The sequence below is a fragment of the Saccoglossus kowalevskii genome, chromosome 21 (genome assembly GCF_978046115.1).
Source record: "Saccoglossus kowalevskii chromosome 21, keSacKowa6.1, whole genome shotgun sequence".
Lineage (NCBI taxonomy): Eukaryota > Metazoa > Hemichordata > Enteropneusta > Harrimaniidae > Saccoglossus > Saccoglossus kowalevskii.
In genome coordinates this window covers 3,137,362-3,158,004 of record NC_140661.1, presented here as the reverse complement: position 1 = coordinate 3,158,004, position 20,643 = coordinate 3,137,362, and the positions used below count along the sequence as shown (strand labels likewise).

The window sequence follows — 20,643 nt, the reverse complement described above, 5'->3', positions numbered from 1 at the left end:
AGTCATTTATTTAGTAACTGTGTTTTGTCGTTTTATTTTTAAATTAATCACTTTATTTTATAAATCAATAGTGTCTAGTAACCTGCTAAATAACAAGACGATTCAGTCGTCAAATTTGATTTTGTCCAATGCCGGAGTCCAGCGACAGTGTACAAACGTGCTCCGGTGACGGTAACGACCACGGTGACTAGCTACACCAGACCGGACATATTTCGCATCTGACTCAACCCCATGCAACAAACTTGATACTATGTGTTCATTATGGTCCATTCTTCCTCGACGAACAAGTACATAAGTGGCAATTTAGTCAAAGACGAGGAAACAGCACAAGAAATTTGCCTTATTTACACGCATCGGCAATGCAAGCTGCCCAGCGACTTCCCTTTCTGACGTCACAAGGGGAATTTCTGTATGCAAATGAGAAGCTAATGAGGAGCCTCGTTTTAAAATACGAAAAAATAAAGTTTCCGTAGACTGAGTTTAAACACATTTTTTCACTTAAAAAAAAATATTTATGCTTAGAAACATAAAAAATAATAATATTTATGTATTAATGGATAATTTTAGGTGTGAAAATAGCAGCCATTTCACAGGCACTTTAACTACAAGTTAGATGCAGTTGGTTCAAACTGGAACTCACTGATCAACTCTAATTAAAGGCCACTTTTTGATTTCTACATTTTTTAAAGATTTAGAAGTGTAGTTGAATTTCATTCTTATTTCTTTGTTAGATTTATGTTCATTACACCCCAATCATAACCCTGATTTGACACTTCTTGGTACATAGAGCGCACTCTTCAGTCTCACCATGCAAATGTATTTGCCCTAATCCTAACATGGCCTGGCGGTTTCCACCATTCAGTTCAGAGGATGCCCATGATATGGTCAACATATAGGTTTAATAAAACTTAGACAGTAAACATTGGAACAGACTGATGGAACTACTCACAATTTTTGTTATTGTTTGAATTGTATCCAAGGTTGTGGCAAAGAATTCACACGACTATGACACAGCAAGTGTCATATTACTTAGTTTGCTCTTCTAGACCCCAAGACCCTGTATTGGTTTTTTGTCATTCTATACCTTAATAACTCAAATTATATCATGATATTGTGTGCAAAATGCTATTTATATTCAAGAATCGTATGTCCCCTCTGTATACAAAAATGTAATATTTGTTTTATTCATATTCGTCTGTCTGAAGTCATTTCTCAGACGTGTCTGCGTATATTTTACAGTGGTGCATGTATATATGTATATCAATTTATTTTTCATTTTGTTGACTTGACAAACTGACTTGCAGTCATTTTTGTCCATTTGAATATATCATGCCTGCGTCAATTCCATTTAAACGTGGCATTAACATCACTTATGGTCAGTTATTGATCGTTTTGTTTTGTGATTTGGTACATATGCAAGTTTTTGTTTGAATGACCTTTGACCGACTGGCAGCCATAATTTTTGAAAACATGCCTGGGCTGATATAATCAAACTTTATATGCATATGATTGGTTACTATTATAAAACATTGACATATCATAGTAGGTCCAGGTACTGTAAACTGTTTTGTCATTTCGCTATTTTCGCCGATAAGTAAAATCTGCTAAATTAAATCCACTGGAGACATTGTGAATATTACACATATTATTTGAAGGATATAAATATGCATTAATTTTTTATGTAATTATGACGTCATTGTTCTTGTCCATTTTTGATCAAGATTGTTCCCACTTAAATTTTATCTAGTATTTTTCTTGCATTGTTTCAGGACTTGTAATTTTGTTTTGTCATGCAAAGTAACGATGTGTTTTTTAATTCAATGAAGTGAAATTATGTAAATGGCTTTATTATCATATAGAATTCATTTTTGCTGATTTGTTTATTTTAAAATAAAATTTCCCCATGTATTTTGTGGATGGACCCCAGTGACACACTGCTGTGAAATTAAAGCATTCAGGATTAACTATTTCACCACCACTTTCTCGTCCAAATTTTTGTTGCGCTTTTATATTCTTCAATATTTCTGGAAATTAACCCTAATTTTGAAGCCAACAGACAAAATTTTAGTCAATTTTCAGTTTGTACCCCCAAAATTTGGCTAATTTTGTCCCAACCTAAAGAAAATGCAGGAAACAGAACTATTTTGTGAATTTGTGATAAAAAGAGGGAACTGATGGTGAAAAGATTTATAATTGTCACCAGAATCACTATTTATTACATGTGTAATTTTGTTGTCAGTTTACCATGCTATATATCTGGACCATCCAACGGCGGAAGAAATGAGAAGCAAAGTATCCATCTTGTATAATGTACCTGTCACTAAGATATCCCATATAGTTCGCCAAGCACCATCCGGTATTAGAGTACTTGTCTCTGATGAGGTAAGTCTTCAAGATTAGCATATTCATAATATTTGTGACTATATATTAGTTTTGAAATTTCAAAGTATTTTTATAAATTTAGTTTTTTTTTACACTAGACCTACACCTTTTATTCACTCTCATTCACAGATCATACACAGCAAATTTATTCAGAAATAATCTGGTTACATGACCGTAATTTGTATATACAATTTTATTATATAAGAGATACACAAGTTTCATTCAAATTTGATACATTATGCCTGTTGCAATACATGTCTATGGTAATTCAATTTGCTTTAATACTTGACTTTTTAGTCATTAATAACAGATTCCGGAATAGCAACTGTGTCATTTACAGTGACTTGTTCTGATTGTATTTAAAATAACTGGAGGCTATTTTCTTTCAACAAATGCTGTCTCTGATCCATATATTTAACATGTCTTGATCAATCTACCGGTAATTCAAACTATACATGCACATCCTGTCATACTTATGCACATTGATTGGTCTGATGATCAGATTTCAAGATGGCTGAATGGCAGCCATTTTAATGTTTAAAATGCCTCAAAATCAAGCATTTTTGTGATTCAAGAACCGGACTCTAGTTTATTGATGGATTTTGTTCAAACTAAGTATAAAAACTGGACCTTTGATATACAACATTTTGTTTTTCAGATCAGTATCAAAATGGCTGACTGACTGCAATTTTGTATTAATTAACGAATGCAAATTGCAAATCATGTCTCCTACAATGTATTGACATGCATTTGTTCTGATTGTAAATCACTCATTTCAGTTTTTTAACTATTGAACAAAGGAGACTGTATCATGTCATGACATGTCTTGTTAATACTAAATTGAGTTATTGTTTTGTATAATTGTAGATGATTCAGAATATTCAGGATGAGAGCAGTTTTAGTATAGAGGCATTGAAAGGTAAGTCAGATAATTACAACGTGTGAGGCCAGATAATTACAACGTGTGAGGCCAGATAATTACAACGTGTGAGGCCAGATAATTACAACGTGTGAGGCCAGATAATTACAACGTGTGAGGCCAGATAATTACAACGTGTGAGGCCAGATAATTACAACGTGTGAGGCCAGATAATTACAATGTGTGAGGCCAGATAATTACAACGTGTGAGGCCAGATAATTACAATGTGTGAGGCCAGATAATTACAATGTGTGAGGCCAGATAATTACAACGTGTGAGGCCAGATAATTACAACGTGTGAGGCCAGATAATTACAACGTGTGAGGCCAGATAATTACAACGTGTGAGGCCAGATAATTACAACGTGTGAGGCCAGATAATTACAACGTGTGAGGCCAGATAATTCATTTTCATGGAATACTTCAACTATTAAATGACTCATTGCTTGATCATGTGAACATTAAATGACTCATTGCTTGATCATGTGAACATTAAATGACTCATTGCTTGATCATGTGAACATTAAACGACTCATTGCTTGCTGACCTGTGAACATTAACTCCTTTGTCCCCATATTAACATTGACCCATTCATTGTCTAATGTCATGACTCATTGTCTGAGTCATTGGAACATTAAATGACTCATTGCTTGGTCATGTGAATATTAATTTATTTCATTGCTTAAGGAACATTGATTCATTTCATTGCCAATTCAACATCAACTCATTGCTTGACTATGTTAACATTGACTCATTGTTTATTGTTTGGGGGATACCTAGTAAATAACACTGAATATAACATTAATCCTATTTCATTTTTATTTCAGATGAAACGGGGGACACATACACAGTTTGCTTGAAGTGATTTTAATCTCAATGGTTTTACATGCCTGCTCTTCTGTATTTCTTTTTCTGTTTACTTATTTTCGAAAGAACAAAATTATTTGGTAATAGATCATGTATTTGACAACTAACAAGCTTAAATTAACTGATCTACAGACAAAATTTCATCAAAGCAACTGTTGAGATTTGAAAAAAAACTGCCATGCATGCTTACAGGCTTTTCTTTATTTTTTTAGATCAGAATAATAAATGTTATAAATACAGTGCTTCAAATTAATAATGTTAAAAGCAAAAATATATGAAGCATTTCCAGGATTTATGAAATGTACAGATAATTAAGATATGGCAAACTGTTTTTGAAAACTTTTCATATTATACATGTAAGTCCATTTTATTTTACAAAAGTTTTAATTATTTTAAAATAGAAAAACATCTTTGTATGAATATTTTACTGTCTACTGTTTTATAAACAGTTTTGAAAGAAATAGTCACTTTCTTTGTACTCCTTTAAAAGTGTGTTCAAATCATATCTTTTGATTTATTTTGTAGAATTAACCTAGACTACAGACTGATGCCATAATTTTAAACTTCGCTTTGTCTATGGGGCTTTCACATGCTGGGCAAACGTGAAACACGAGTAGCTAATTTTCTTTACTCTGTGCTGACTCTGTATATTCAAATTTAAGTATTTGAACATGGATATTAGTTTGCACTGTATAGGAGTGTTTGTTATTAGAAATGAATATCATTTCAAGGAAAATATCATTATAATAATTATTGTACAAAACCCAGATATCCCACAGATAGGCATATGGCTCACTCTTGTGACATGAAGATCGCTATATGTGTGGCTCCCTCTAGTGGCACAAAATGTGTACCATGGATCACTTTCTCAGAAGTCACATGCCGTTAAAGAGTGTAACGTAAACTATCTTGCAGGATATTATGCTTGTGGGTGTACCAATCAACATCATGTAAATATAATTACCTTTTATCAAATATCTGCAAACTGACATGTATTTTCCACAAAGCAGGGGTATTTTGGCACCTCAGACTCGCTACATCCGGGAAAGTTGTCTATATGTGTGAAACCTCTAGTGGCACAAAATGTGTACCATATGTGTGGCTCCCTCTAGTGGCAGATTAACTAGTCAGTATAATAGTATTACCGGTAGATTATGGGTTATAAAAATGTTGTTTTTGCATAATAAATGAAATAAAGTATTCAGTCAATAAGAAGCTCTGTATAAACACCAGTGCAATCAAGGGCATATAAGATAAGGGTTTGCAGTTAGGGTGATATGTGATGAAGACCTCATTTGAAATCTCACAAAGTATATCACCATAGTTTTCTCAATAAGGCTTTACAATGATGCACCATACCAGGATATTGGAAGCTGCATACCCATATTTTATAAATCTGTGGTGTTATTTATGTATAAAAATGTACATCAGGTTTATTTCTAAAAGATAAAAATATATAATTCATGATATGTATATGAATAATTCTCTGAGACGCACTGCATTTAGTTGCATGTATATTTTCTTAGTTTAAAATAAATGCCGGATGGGTGATTTTTTCATTCACTTTTGTGGATGTTGCTAGTTTCTCATGTAACACAGCATTGAACAAGTAGATTGTTAAAGCAGTCTAATAAATAAAAAACAAATAAAAAAAATAAATAAATAAAACAGTACAATTAAAGATTCTTTGTACCTGTTTTGACCAACATGAATTAACTATTCTCTGTGGAATATTCTTTTCATCCACAACATGCATTGTATAACTTTGATTAGTCTTGCAGAGAAATTGTGCTGTGTTTGTGTTCTGCCTGTGATATTGACCCCTACTATTCAGGGAGAATGAATAAATGCATTAGTTTTAATAATTGTGTTTTGATTCCTACCTGAGAAGTGAGTACAGTGTGAGCTTATTCAGTGTGTAAACAAGTAATACAAATTGACTATGTTATGATGTATCAATGTATAAAACAGATTAATGCCTCACAATTGCATACTGGTAATGTTGCATTGTACTTGAAATGTATTAACACTGTAGTTATTTCCCTATAGCAATCATTATATGTTACATGCATTGTTTTTATTTTGAAAATTGATACAGTCCACCAATCACTCAGGACATTGTAAACAAACAAATATGGCTGTCATATATTCAAATTTTTTGTTGAAATACAACATTGCTCTGACCTATGTATGTACAGACTTTGATTTACTTTTAATAGTAAAGAATGAGATTTCAGATAAATAAATATATTTTGATTATTAAGTAAATGCAATAAATACCTGTGGAATTTGTAAATAGATGACATAGCATTATGTTTGTAAATGTCCATGTAAGTGTTTACAGCTCCGCTGTCATTAAGAAAGACTCAGTTATTTATTACTGCTTGTCCACTTCTTTCTTTGTTTCTTGTAAGCCATATTTCATTCATATTTTTACATGCAAGTACTTTAGGTGCTTCAGACTTGCATTTGTTCATTTCCTTGACAGAATCATAAGTTTTCTTTTGCAAATTGTTTTTAGCAGAATATTTGTTTGGAAGCTATGATGTAAAACGTATGTGTGGACAAAGTTTATACCTCAAGAACTGCATACCATATTGATTTTATATTTGCTATAATTGTTTATTTGGCATGACTATGTTTGTTGTTTTAGATTAATAATCAGATTACCGGTATTTTGATAATGCACGAGTTACTTTAGCTCCTTGACTAGGGCAGATTATGTAACTTTTATGACAGCGGAGTCATTGATAAGTCATCTGTATTGATATTGATGTATACTGTTAGTTTCTCCATAGTATTATGTAAATATTTCCCATTGCTTGATATTTTATACCTATTTTTATTTCATGACACCTAAACATTGACACAAGTCATTCTGCATGTTATTTAAATAAGTGATTTCTAGCAAGATTCCATGTTTTAATTTCCTACATCCCACAACTGCTTGTTATATATATATATATTTGTTTTCAAACTGTTTTTCTCATTAAAGACTATGTTTTACACTTATGTTATGTGTTTGTATTTTATGTCCCAACTGCACAACAACCAATGACAAGCAATACTTCACTTTCTAGTATTTCTGACTATGATTCTTACATTTATTGCAGTGTATGAGGTGCCCTTCTCTAAATTCTCTAATAAAGACAACTCACAAATCCACTCATCAGTTAGTTCGTGTTTTCCTTGAGTATTGACAACAACAGTTGGTGTTATTAAGCTGACGCCATCATTGTAGCTTGATCATTCCTATTAAAGTTGGTTTCTGTCACCCCTAGAACAAGCTGAAAACATAGAATGGGTTCAAACAATGCTGTTTTTAGGTAAAAAAAAATTATATATATTGCAATTTATGTGAAATTTAGTCCCCGGGCCAGGCCAATATTGGAATTTGTACAATTTTTAGTTCCGAAGCTGGGCCAATATTGCAATTTCTGTGGCATTCAGTGCCAAGGCTAGTCAAATATTCCAATTTGTGCGAAATTTAGTGCTGGGACTGGGCTGATATTTAGTTATTTATTTCACCAGAATGACCATTATAACATTATAACAGACATTATAAATAAAATACAATAGTAGTAGTCCTTATGGACTAGTCCAGTCCATGGCCCAGACTGTCAAGTAGAAATTTACAATTTACTAGTAAAGGAAAGGAAAATTACTATTTACATAACGAAAATTAAAAGGTACTACTGGTACAACGAATTTATATGCAGAAGAAAAGAAAAAAATGTTTACAGAGAAATGGGAGGTAATCGAGGAATTTAACAAAGCAAATAATGTTTCATTTCATATTTAAATTTGTTTCTGTTGTTGATGTTTTTGAGGGAGTCTGGAAGTGAATTCCAGTGTTTTACTGCAGCAAATTTAAAATTATGTTGTGAAACTGTAAGTTGAGCAACAGGAATTGACAAGTTACCGCTAGACACTGAACTTGTGGGATAGCAATGTGGGTAATCATTAACATACTTATTGAGGCTATGTGCATATCTGTTGTGTTTAAGGTCGAAGATAAATAGGCAGGTTTGTAATTTACAAAGTTTGTGAATATCAAATATGCGTAATTGGAAAAAAAAGAGGAGCAGAATGTGCATTAAAGTGCGAGAAGGTGATAATGCGCACAACTTTGTTTGTAAGAGCAGAACTGGTTCAAGAAGTATTGGGTATGTGTTTCCCCAGAACTAAAACGTGTACAAATTCCAAAATTGGCCTAGCCCGGGGAGGATTTATTGCTGGGACTAGGGCAATATTGCAATTTATGTGAAATTTAGTCCCCGAGCTAGGCCAATTTTGGAATTTGTACACGTTTTAGTTCTGAGGCTGGGCCAATATTGTATTTTGTGCAGGGTTTTGGGCCGGAGCTTGGCCAATATTGCAATTTGTGTGGGATTTAGTGACAGGACTGGGCCAATATTTCAATTTGTGCAGAATTTTGTACCGGGGCTTAGCCAATATTGCAATTTGTACAGGATTTATTGCCGGGGCTAGGCCAATATTTCAAATTGTACATTGTTTAGTGACAGGGCTGGGCCAATATTGCAATTTTTGCGAGATTTATTGATGGGACTAGGGCAATATTGCAATTTATGTGAAATTTAGTCCCCGGGCTAGGCCAATTTTCGAATTTGTACACGTTTTAGTTCTGAGGCTGGGCCAATATTGCAATTTGTACAGGATTTACTGCCAGGACTATGCCAGTATTTAAATTTATTCATGATTTTGTGCCAGAGCTGGGACAATATAGTAATTTGTGTGGGATTTAGTGCCTGGCTGGTACAATATTTCAATTTGTGCAGAATTTTGTATCTGGGCAGGGCCAATATTGCAATTTGTGCTGGATTTAGTGCCAATGATGGGCCAAGATTCTAATTTGTGTAGGATTTAGTCCCGGGCCTGGGCCACTATTGCATTTTGTGCGTGATTTTGTGCCGGAACTTGGCCAATATTGTAATTTGTGTGGGATTTAGTGCCAGGGCTGGCAATATTGTAATTTGTGCAGAATTTTGTGCTGGGCCAATATTGCAATTTGCCGTAGCTTGGCCACTGGACATTCTGCAAAGTTGCATTCAATGTTGGTAAAGTTTTATGGAAAGTCTAATGCTGTGTGAAACGTTTGAAAAGTTGCCTGCGAAGTTGTAAAAGTTATGTGGAAATTCAGCAAAGTTGAGTGTGATGTTGCTTGAAAAGTCTGTAATGTTGCATGGACAAATTGGTAAAGCTAAAGCGGGAGGGTCGTCACCTACGCATGCGCAGGAATTGAGTCCCAAGCGACGATAACAACACAGGGATAGATGCTTGTTTGTAAACAATGACACACTACGACCATCTGACGCATGCACAGGTGACAACTCCCCCGCTTTAAATGGGAAGTCTGCAAGGTTGTGAGAGATAGTACACTGATAGTAGAATTACAGCGCGATCGGGCGTGGTTAGTACTTGCATGGGAGATACCCTGAGTAAACGACCTGTTGAATATTTTTTTTGTTTCATCACACACATGGAAATGATATAAAGCAACATTCCTGCATTTTTTCTTACTGTGGTGTAAATCATTTATAGTGGTGAATCGTGGCATTTGTGTAACTATTTTAATTAATGAAAGGTTTTCAAATTCCTTCTAAATTTCAAGAACAAGTTGTTGATGCTGTCGCCACGTAGTAAGATTTAAGCTGTTAACACACCGTGCAAAGTGAGTGCAAAGTTATTGCAAAGTTGGTAGATGTATTTGTTTATATGAGCTAAGTTGTTGGCATATAGAAACGCGCAGTTGTTAAGCCGACAAATTTAATAAAAGCCAGGTGAAAGCAGCATATACATGCTCACATGAGCGGACTATAAAATCAAATAAATCGAAGTAGGCAAATTGCACGACAGCTTCATCAGAACCACCACGCCGACTAAACTAGATTGTCCGACCACTGTCCCGGCGGCTTTGTTTTAGGGAACTTCCTGCAAAACATAGACATATACAATTTCATGTATATCAGCTGTTACCATTAATCCAACCCGTGGCTCAATCTGATGGTGTAATTTGTGTTTTTATAAGACGTTATGCCTCCGTATATGTAAATATATATTACAATCTCGATATACGCCTTCCAAGAACAACGGTTCGGGTGACATGCATACGTGGCCAATTGATGGCGTTTTTGAAAGTGTTCCTCTAAACGCAAATAGCATCCAATGGTATCTAATTTGAAATAGTACACTGCACGCAGAGCTCTTGTACTCAGGCGCAAAATGGTGCAGCTATATAAGGACTATAAGATAACAAGACACGAAGAATAACCAGACTTGAGTCAATCATAATAGACAAATTGCACGACAGTTTGTTTCTAGTACCAACACGCTGTCATCAACATCATGTTTCTTTCATAACCTTGTTTTTGTGAATGATGCCATGCTTTAACTCATTCTGTTTAATTAAAATCTATGATAGAATAAAACACGACAGTTTGTTTCTAGTACCAACACGCTGTCATCAACATCATGTTTCTTTCATAACCTTGTTTTTGTGAATGATGCCATGCTTTAACTCATTCTGTTTAATTAAAATCTATGATAGAATAAAACACATATATTATTATGGATTGAGATGTCTGATACAACAATGTTACTTTTCGCATAGTATTGTTGAATGCTTGGGATTTATGCTGATGTAATCTATCATTTGTTTAATTATGGAACACCGGAGAGGTCATCAAAAATTGCATCGACCGACGGTATTTCACGTCGTTTCGTGCAGGGTATTGGTAAAAGTTTTCAACTAGCAATAATCGCGCCTCTGTTGGACCTCATGGGCTACGATATCGCCTCTGCGCAGAGATAAATTGACATCGCGCTGACCAGACAATCCAGGTCATATTCCACACACATATATACTCGGTTTGGATTTGGCGCATTACGTATTGGTTACGTAAAGGCAGCGTGGGGATATTGTTATGTAAATAGGTGAAAATATTCACACATAAAAAGGCGGCCATTTAGTAAGTTATTGTTTATTGAATTAAAAAATAATTCATGCTGTTCCAACAGTTTATTCCACAACCACCCTCAACAAAATAAAGATTTATTTCTACCTCCATGGTATAACACAGATAACGTCACCATTGAACTCCGGATTGAGAATTCACTCTCTGGTCGTCCTGGTGTCAGCTATAGTACTGTACAGCGTCCTCGTGATGTGAGCCACCCCTGGAAACCAAGCCGTCTGAAGTTTGTCGCCACGTTTGTTGCTGCAGTTCGACATCGTTACGTCCGGTATAGTACATCTGCCTTACACGCACAAACAGCCAGGTTTCAGTTTCCCCTTGCCTTACCTGCATATTTCGACCGCGGTTACGTTTATCGGAACCGTCTAAAATATTTAGGCAATGCAGTAATATTTAATTAGCAGATTTTGTGAAGCTATTTGTGTATTTACTGTCAAACCTTTGCTCTTTGTATTAAAGTGTGCGTACGCACATTGCAGTTAATTCAAATTTGGTGTCATTTAGTGCTGTGCGTGTATGATGAATGTGTTCGTTCCCTTATTTATAAATTCTCTATGGTTCTTAGATGTCAAATTGTTATTGGCCTGAGATCATTGTCGTCTTGTAACGATAACCATCTTAATGATTTCCAATGCCTTTATGGCCCGTGAAAAGAACCCACAAGAAGTGTGATCTATATAGTTTAAGTTATGCGAATCACCGTTTGGCATTCCCATTCGCTTCGTATGAATTATTTCAGATTTAATACAAACATATATATAGACCTCTTGACAATTGTTGAATGCTTGGGATTTAGGCTGATGTAATCTATCATTTGTTTAATTATGGACCTCCGGAGAGGTCATCAAAAATTACATCGACCGACGGTATTTCACGTCGTTTCGTGCAGGGTATTGGTAAAAGTTTTCAACTAGCAATAATCGCGCCTCGGTTGGACCTCATGGGCTACGATATCGCCTCTGCGCAGAGATAAATTGACATCGCGCTGACCAGACAATCCAGGTCATATTCCACACACATATATACTCGGTTTGGATTTGGCGCATTACGTATTGGTTACGTAAAGGCAGCGTGGGGATATTGTTATGTAAATAGGTGAAAATATTCACACATAAAAAGGCGGCCATTTAGCACGTTATTGTTTGTTGAATTAAAAAATAATTCATGCTGTTCCAACAGTTTATTCCACAACCATCCTCAACAAAATAAAGATTACATACGGTTTTTGATTAAACACGTCTTTCCTTATTGTGGACTTTGTGGAATAACCATTCACGAGTCAATCGAAATAGGCAAATTGCACGACAGCTTCATTAGAACCACCACGCCGACTAAACTTGATTATCCGACCACTGTCCCGGCGGTGTTGTTTTAGCGAACTTCCTGCAAGACATAGACATATACAAGTTCGCGTATATTAGCTGTTACCATTAATTCAACCCGTGGCCCAATCTGATGGTGTAATTTGCGTTTTTATAAGACGTTTTGCTTTCGTCTAGGTGAATATATATTACACTCTCGATGTGCGCCCTCCAAGAACAACGGTTCGAGTGACATGCATACATCGCCAATAGATGGCGTTTTTGAAAGTGTTCCTCTAAACGCAAATAGCATCCAATGTTATCTAATTTGAAATAGTACACTACACGCAGAGCTCTTGTACTCAGGCGCAAAATGGTGCAGCTACCTAAAGAGTATAAGATAACAAGACACGAAGAATAACAAGACTTGAGTCAATCATAATAGACAAATTGCACGACAGTTTGTTTCAAGGACCAACACGCTGTCATCACCAACGTCATCACCATCATGTTTCTTTCATAACCTTGTTTTTGTGAATGATGCCATGCTTTAACTCATTCTGTTTAATTAAAATCTATGATAGAATAAAACACATACATTATTATGGATTGAGATGTCGGATACAACAATGTTACTTTTCGCATAGTATTGTTGAATGCTTGGGATTTATGCTGATGTAATCTATCATTTGTTTAATTATGGACCACCGGAGAGGTCATCAAAAATTGCATCGACCGACGGTATTTCACGTCGTTTCGTGCAGGGTATTGGTAAAAGTTTTCAACTAGCAATAATCGCGCCTCGGTTGGACCTCATGGGCTACGATATCGCCTCTGCGCAGAGATAAATTGACATCGCGCTGACCAGACAATCCAGTTCATATTCCACACACATATATACTCGGTTTGGATTTGGCGCATTACGTATTGGTTACGTAAAGGCAGCGTGGGGATATTGTTATGTAAATAGGTGAAAATATTCACACATAAAAAGGCGGCCATTTAGCACGTTATTGTTTGTTGAATTAAAAAAATAATTCATGCTGTTCCAACAGTTTATTCCACAACCATCCTCAACAAAATAAAGATTACATACGGTTTTTGATTAAACCCGTCTTTCCTTATTGTGGACTTTGTGGAATAACCATTCACGAGTCAATCGAAATAGGCAAATTGCACGACAGCTTCATTAGAACCACCACGCCGACTAAACTTGATTATCCGACCACTGTCCCGGCGGTGTTGTTTTAGCGAACTTCCTGCAAGACATAGACATATACAAGTTCGCGTATATCAGCTGTTACCATTAATTCAACGCGTGGCCCAATCTGATGGTGTAATTTGCGTTTTTATAAGACGTTTTGCTTTCGTCTAGGTGAATATATATTACACTCTCGATGTGCGCCCTCCAAGAACAACGGTTCGAGTGATATGCATACATCGCCAATAGATGGCGTTTTTGAAAGTGTTCCTCTAAACGCAAATAGCATCCAATGTTATCTAATTTGAAATAGTATACGACACGCAGAGTTCTTGTACTCAGGCGCAAAATGGTGCAGCTACCTAAAGAGTATAAGATATCAAGACACGAAGAATAACAAGACTTGAGTCAATCATAATAGACAAATTGCACGACAGTTTGTTTCAAGGACCAACACGCTGTCATCACCAACGTCATCACCATCATGTTTCTTTCATAACCTTGTTTTTGTGAATGATGCCATGCTTTAACTCATTCTGTTTAATTAAAATCTATGATAGAATAAAACACATATATTATTATGGATTGAGATGTCGGATACAACAATGTTACTTTTCGCATAGTATTGTTGAATGCTTGGGATTTAGGCTGATGTAAGCTATCATTTGTTTAATTATGGACCTCCGGAGAGGTCATCAAAAATTGCATCGACCGACGGCATTTCACGTCGTTTCGTGCAGGGTATTGGTAAAAGTTTTCAACTAGCAATAATCGCGCCTCGGTTGGACCTCATGGGCTACGATATCGCCTCTGCGCAGAAATTAATTGACATCGCGCTGACCAGACAATCCAGGTCATATTCCACACACATATATACTCGGTTTGGATTTGGCGCATTACGTATTGGTTACGTAAAGGCAGCGTGGGGATATTGTTATGTAAATAGGTGAAAATATTCACACATAAAAAGGCGGCCATTTAGCACGTTACTGTTTGTTGAATTAAAAAATAATTCATGCTGTTCCAACAGTTTATTCCACAACCATCCTCAACAAAATAAAGACTACATACGGTTTTTGATTAAACCCGTCTTTCCTTATTGTGGACTTTGTGGAATAACCATTCACGAGTCAATCGAAATAGGCAAATTGCACGACAGCTTCATTAGAACCACCACGCCGACTAAACTTGATTATCCGACCACTGTCCCGGCGGTGTTGTTTTAGCGAACTTCCTGCAAGACATAGACATATACAAGTTCGCGTATATCAGCTGTTACCATTAATTCAACCCGTGGCCCAATCTGATGGTGTAATTTGCGTTTTTATAAGACGTTTTGCTTTCGTCTAGGTGAATATATATTACACTCTCGATGTGCGCCCTCCAAGAACAACGGTTCGAGTGATATGCATACATCGCCAATAGATGGCGTTTTTGAAAGTGTTCCTCTAAACGCAAATAGCATCCAATGTTATCTAATTTGAAATAGTATACGACACGCAGAGTTCTTGTACTCAGGCGCAAAATGGTGCAGCTACCTAAAGAGTATAAGATAACAAGACACGAAGAATAACAAAACTTGAGTCAATCATAATAGACAAATTGCACGACAGTTTGTTTCAAGGACCAACACGCTGTCATCACCAACGTCATCACCATCATGTTTCTTTCATAACCTTGTTTTTGTGAATGATGCCATGCTTTAACTCATTCTGTTTAATTAAAATCTATGATAGAATAAAACACATATATTATTATGGATTGAGATGTCGGATACAACAATGTTACTTTTCGCATAGTATTGTTGAATGCTTGGGATTTAGGCTGATGTAAGCTATCATTTGTTTAATTATGGACCTCCGGGTCATCAAAAATTGCATCGACCGACGGTATTTCACGTCGTTTCGTGCAGGGTATTGGTAAAAGTTTTCAACTAGCAATAATCGCGCCTCGGTTGGACCTCATGGGCTACGATATCGCCTCTGCGCAGAGATAAATTGACATCGCGCTGACCAGACAATCCAGGTCATATTTCACACACATATATACTCGGTTTGGATTTGGCGCATTACGTATTGGTTACGTAAAGGCAGCATGGGGATATTGTTATGTAAATAGGTGAAAATATTCACACATAAAAAGGCGGCCATTTAGCACGTTACTGTTTGTTGAATTAAAAAAATAATTCATGCTGTTCCAACAGTTTATTCCACAACCATCCTCAACAAAATAAAGACTACATACGGTTTTTGATTAAACACGTCTTTCCTTATTGTGGACTTTGTGGAATAACCATTCACGAGTCAATCGAAATAGGCAAATTGCACGACAGCTTCATTAGAACCACCACGCCGACTAAACTTGATTATCCGACCACTGTCCCGGCGGTGTTGTTTTAGCGAACTTCCTGCAAGACATAGACATATACAAGTTCGCGTATATCAGCTGTTACCATTAATTCAACCCGTGGCCCAATCTGATGGTGTAATTTGCGTTTTTATAAGACGTTTTGCTTTCGTCTAGGTGAATATATATTACACTCTCGATGTGCGCCCTCCAAGAACAACGGTTCGAGTGATATGCATACATCGCCAATAGATGGCGTTTTTGAAAGTGTTCCTCTAAACGCAAATAGCATCCAATGTTATCTAATTTGAAATAGTATACGACACGCAGAGTTCTTGTACTCAGGCGCAAAATGGTGCAGCTACCTAAAGAGTATAAGATAACAAGACACGAAGAATAACAAGACTTGAGTCAATCATAATAGACAAATTGCACGACAGTTTGTTTCAAGGACCAACACGCTGTCATCACCAACGTCATCACCATCATGTTTCTTTCATAACCTTGTTTTTGTGAATGATGCCATGCTTTAACTCATTCTGTTTAATTAAAATCTATGATAGAATAAAACACATATATTATTATGGATTGAGATGTCGGATACAACAATGTTACTTGTCGCATAGTATTGTTGAATGCTTGGGATTTATGCTGATGTAATCTATCATTTGTTTAATGATGGACCTCTGGAGAGGTCATCAAAAATTGCATCGACCGACGGTATTTCACGTCGTTTCGTGCAGGGTATTGGTAAAAGTTTTCAACTAGCAATAATCGCGCCTCGGTTGGACCTCATGGGCTACGATATCGCCTCTGCGCAGAGATAAATTGACATCGCGCTGACCAGACAATCCAGGTCATATTCCACACACATATATACTCGGTTTGGATTTGGCGCATTACGTATTGGTTACGTAAAGGCAGCGTGGGGATATTGTTATGTAAATAGGTGAAAATATTCACACATAAAAAGGCGGCCATTTAGCACGTTATTGTTTGTTGAATTAAAAAAATAATTCATGCTGTTCCAACAGTTTATTCCACAACCATCCTCAACAAAATAAAGATTACATACGGTTTTTGATTAAACCCGTCTTTCCTTATTGTGGACTTTGTGGAATAACCATTCATGAGTCAATCGAAATAGGCAAATTGCACGACAGCTTCATTAGAACCACCACGCCGACTAAACTTGATTATCCGACCACTGTCCCGGCGGTGTTGTTTTAGCGAACTTCCTGCAAGACATAGACATATACAAGTTCGCGTATATCAGCTGTTACCATTAATTCAACCCGTGGCCCAATCTGATGGTGTAATTTGCGTTTTTATAAGACGTTTTGCTTTCGTCTAGGTGAATATATATTACACTCTCGATGTGCGCCCTCCAAGAACAACGGTTCGAGTGATATGCATACATCGCCAATAGATGGCGTTTTTGAAAGTGTTCCTCTAAACGCAAATAGCATCCAATGTTATCTAATTTGAAATAGTATACGACACGCGGAGTTCTTGTACTCAGGCGCAAAATGGTGCAGCTACCTAAAGAGTATAAGATAACAAGACACGAAGAATAACAAGACTTGAGTCAATCATAATAGACAAATTGCACGACAGTTTGTTTCAAGGACCAACACGCTGTCATCACCAACATGTTTCTTTCATAACCTTGTTTTTGTGAATGATGCCATGCTTTAACTCATTCTGTTTAATTAAAATCTATGATAGAATAAAGCACATATATTATTATGGATTGAGATGTCGGATACAACAATGTTACTTTTCGCATAGTATTGTTGAATGCTTGGGATTTAGGCTGATGTAAGATATCATTTGTTTAATTATGGACCTCCGGAGAGGTCATCAAAAATTGCATCGACCGACGGTATTTCACGTCGTTTCGTGCAGGGTATTGGTAAAAGTTTTCAACTAGCAATAATCGCGCCTCGGTTGGACCTCATGGGCTACGATATCGCCTCTGCGCAGAGATAAATTGACATCGCGCTGACCAGACAATCCAGGTCATATTCCACACACATATATACTCGGTTTGGATTTGGCGCATTACGTATTGGTTACGTAAAGGCAGCGTGGGGATATTGTTATGTAAATAGGTGAAAATATTCACACATAAAAAGGCGGCCATTTAGCACGTTATTGTTTGTTGAATTAAAAAAATAATTCATGCTGTTCCAACAGTTTATTCCACAACCATCCTCAACAAAATAAAGATTACATACGGTTTTTGATTAAACCCGTCTTTCCTTATTGTGGACTTTGTGGAATAACCATTCATGAGTCAATCGAAATAGGCAAATTGCACGACAGCTTCATTAGAACCACCACGCCGACTAAACTTGATTATCCGACCACTGTCCCGGCGGTGTTGTTTTAGCGAACTTCCTGCAAGACATAGACATATACAAGTTCGCGTATATCAGCTGTTACCATTAATTCAACCCGTGGCCCAATCTGATGGTGTAATTTGCGTTTTTATAAGACGTTTTGCTTTCGTCTAGGTGAATATATATTACACTCTCGATGTGCGCCCTCCAAGAACAACGGTTCGAGTGACATGCATACATCACCAATAGATGGCGTTTTTGAAAGTGTTCCTCAAAACGCAAATAGCATCCAATGTTATCTAATTTGAAATAGTATACGACACGCAGAGTTCTTGTACTCAGGCGCAAAATGGTGCAGCTACCTAAAGAGTATAAGATAACAAGACACGAAGAATAACAAGACTTGAGTCAATCATAATAGACAAATTGCACGACAGTTTGTTTCAAGGACCAACACGCTGTCATCACCAACGTCATCACCATCATGTTTCTTTCATAACCTTGTTTTTGTGAATGATGCCATGCTTTAATTCATTCTGTTTAATTAAAATCTATGATAGAATAAAGCACATATATTATTATGGATTGAGATGTCGGATACAACAATGTTACTTTTCGCATAGTATTGTTGAATGCTTGGGATTTAGGCTGATGTAAGCTATCATTTGTTTAATTATGGACCTCCGGGTCATCAAAAATTGCATCGACCGACGGTATTTCACGTCGTTTCGTGCAGGGTATTGGTAAAAGTTTTCAACTAGCAATAATCGCGCCTCGGTTGGACCTCATGGGCTACGATATCGCCTCTGCGCAGAGATAAATTGACATCGCGCTGACCAGACAATCCAGGTCATATTTCACACACATATATACTCGGTTTGGATTTGGCGCATTACGTATTGGTTACGTAAAGGCAGCGTGGGGATATTGTTATGTAAATAGGTGAAAATATTCACACATAAAAAGGCGGCCATTTAGCACGTTACTGTTTGTTGAATTAAAAAAATAATTCATGCTGTTCCAACAGTTTATTCCACAACCATCCTCAACAAAATAAAGACTACATACGGTTTTTGATTAAACACGTCTTTCCTTATTGTGGACTTTGTGGAATAACCATTCACGAGTCAATCGAAATAGGCAAATTGCACGACAGCTTCATTAGAACCACCACGCCGACTAAACTTGATTATCCGACCACTGTCCCGGCGGTGTTGTTTTAGCGAACTTCCTGCAAGACATAGACATATACAAGTTCGCGTATATCAGCTGTTACCATTAATTCAACCCGTGGCCCAATCTGATGGTGTAATTTGCGTTTTAATAAGACGTTTTGCTTTCGTCTAGGTGAATATATATTACACTCTCGATGTGCGCCCTCCAAGAACAACGGTTCGAGTGATATGCATACATCGCCAATAGATGGCGTTTTTGAAAGTGTTCCTCTAAACGCAAATAGCATCCAATGTTATCTAATTTGAAATAGTATACGACACGCAGAGTTCTTGTACTCAGGCGCAAATGGTGCAGCTACCTAAAGAGTATAAGATAACAAGACACGAAGAATAACAAGACTTGAGTCAATCATAATAGACAAATTGCACGACAGTTTGTTTCAAGGACCAACACGCCGTCATCACCAACGTCATCACCATCACGTTTCTTTCATAACCTTGTTTTTGTGAATGATGCCATGCCTTAACTCATTCTGTTTAATTAAAATCTATGATAGAATAAAACACATATATTATTATGGATTGAGATGTCGGATACAACAATGTTACTTTTCGCATAGTATTGTTGAATGCTTGGGATTTAGGCTGATGTAAGCTATCATTTGTTTAATTATGGACCTCCGGGTCATCAAAAATTGCATCGACCGACGGTATTTCACGTCGTTTCGTGCAGGGTATTGGTAAAAGTTTTCAACTAGCAATAATCGCGCCTCGGTTGGACCTCATGGGCTACGATATCGCCTCTGCGCAGAGATAAATTGACATCGCGCTGACCAGACAATCCAGGTCATATTTCACACACATATATACTCGGTTTGGATTTGGCGCATTACGTATTGGTTACGTAAAGGCAGCGTGGGGATATTGTTATGTAAATAGGTGAAAATATTCACACATAAAAAGGCGGCCATTTAGCACATTACTGTTTGTTGAATTAAAAAAATAATTCATGCTGTTCCAACAGTTTATTCCACAACCATCCTCAACAAAATAAAGACTACATACGGTTTTTGATTAAACACGTCTTTCCTTATTGTGGACTTTGTGGAATA

At 36.6% G+C, this 20,643-nt stretch overlaps 1 protein-coding gene and 9 non-coding genes across 11 annotated transcripts in view; 1 reads left to right on the top strand and 9 right to left on the bottom strand.

The window, feature by feature from the left end:
- The window catches only part of LOC102802540 (transcription factor CP2-like), a 35,869-nt gene extending 28,689 nt beyond the window's left edge, over nucleotides 1-7,180 (top strand). For both annotated transcript variants that reach the window (XM_085495285.1, XM_085495284.1), the window contains 3 exons: nucleotides 2,240-2,382; nucleotides 3,250-3,301; nucleotides 4,129-7,180. In XM_085495285.1, coding sequence (XP_085351411.1) covers nucleotides 2,240-2,382; nucleotides 3,250-3,301; nucleotides 4,129-4,166 — 233 coding nt within the window. In that variant the 3' untranslated portion in view covers nucleotides 4,167-7,180. The remainder of the gene's footprint in view (nucleotides 1-2,239; nucleotides 2,383-3,249; nucleotides 3,302-4,128) is intronic.
- A 3,676-nt stretch (nucleotides 7,181-10,856) lies between these two features.
- On the bottom strand, nucleotides 10,857-10,998 carry LOC144349988 (U4 spliceosomal RNA). The gene has a single exon (XR_013420122.1). It is a non-coding gene; the product is annotated as a U4 spliceosomal RNA (small nuclear RNA).
- Nucleotides 10,999-11,992: 994 nt separating this feature from the next.
- On the bottom strand, nucleotides 11,993-12,134 carry LOC144354762 (U4 spliceosomal RNA). The gene has a single exon (XR_013421046.2). It is a non-coding gene; the product is annotated as a U4 spliceosomal RNA (small nuclear RNA).
- Nucleotides 12,135-13,168: 1,034 nt separating this feature from the next.
- On the bottom strand, nucleotides 13,169-13,310 carry LOC144354750 (U4 spliceosomal RNA). The gene has a single exon (XR_013421034.2). It is a non-coding gene; the product is annotated as a U4 spliceosomal RNA (small nuclear RNA).
- Nucleotides 13,311-14,345: 1,035 nt separating this feature from the next.
- Nucleotides 14,346-14,487, bottom strand: LOC144354783 (U4 spliceosomal RNA). The gene has a single exon (XR_013421067.2). It is a non-coding gene; the product is annotated as a U4 spliceosomal RNA (small nuclear RNA).
- Nucleotides 14,488-15,519: 1,032 nt separating this feature from the next.
- Nucleotides 15,520-15,659, bottom strand: LOC144354771 (U4 spliceosomal RNA). Its single transcript, XR_013421055.2, has one exon. It is a non-coding gene; the product is annotated as a U4 spliceosomal RNA (small nuclear RNA).
- A 1,035-nt stretch (nucleotides 15,660-16,694) lies between these two features.
- Nucleotides 16,695-16,836, bottom strand: LOC144354791 (U4 spliceosomal RNA). Its single transcript, XR_013421075.2, has one exon. It is a non-coding gene; the product is annotated as a U4 spliceosomal RNA (small nuclear RNA).
- Nucleotides 16,837-17,859: 1,023 nt separating this feature from the next.
- Nucleotides 17,860-18,001, bottom strand: LOC144354745 (U4 spliceosomal RNA). Its single transcript, XR_013421029.2, has one exon. It is a non-coding gene; the product is annotated as a U4 spliceosomal RNA (small nuclear RNA).
- A 1,033-nt stretch (nucleotides 18,002-19,034) lies between these two features.
- LOC144354763 (U4 spliceosomal RNA) lies at nucleotides 19,035-19,174 on the bottom strand. The gene has a single exon (XR_013421047.2). It is a non-coding gene; the product is annotated as a U4 spliceosomal RNA (small nuclear RNA).
- Nucleotides 19,175-20,206: 1,032 nt separating this feature from the next.
- LOC144354773 (U4 spliceosomal RNA) lies at nucleotides 20,207-20,346 on the bottom strand. The gene has a single exon (XR_013421057.2). It is a non-coding gene; the product is annotated as a U4 spliceosomal RNA (small nuclear RNA).
- Between the last annotated feature and the right edge of the window lie 297 nt (nucleotides 20,347-20,643).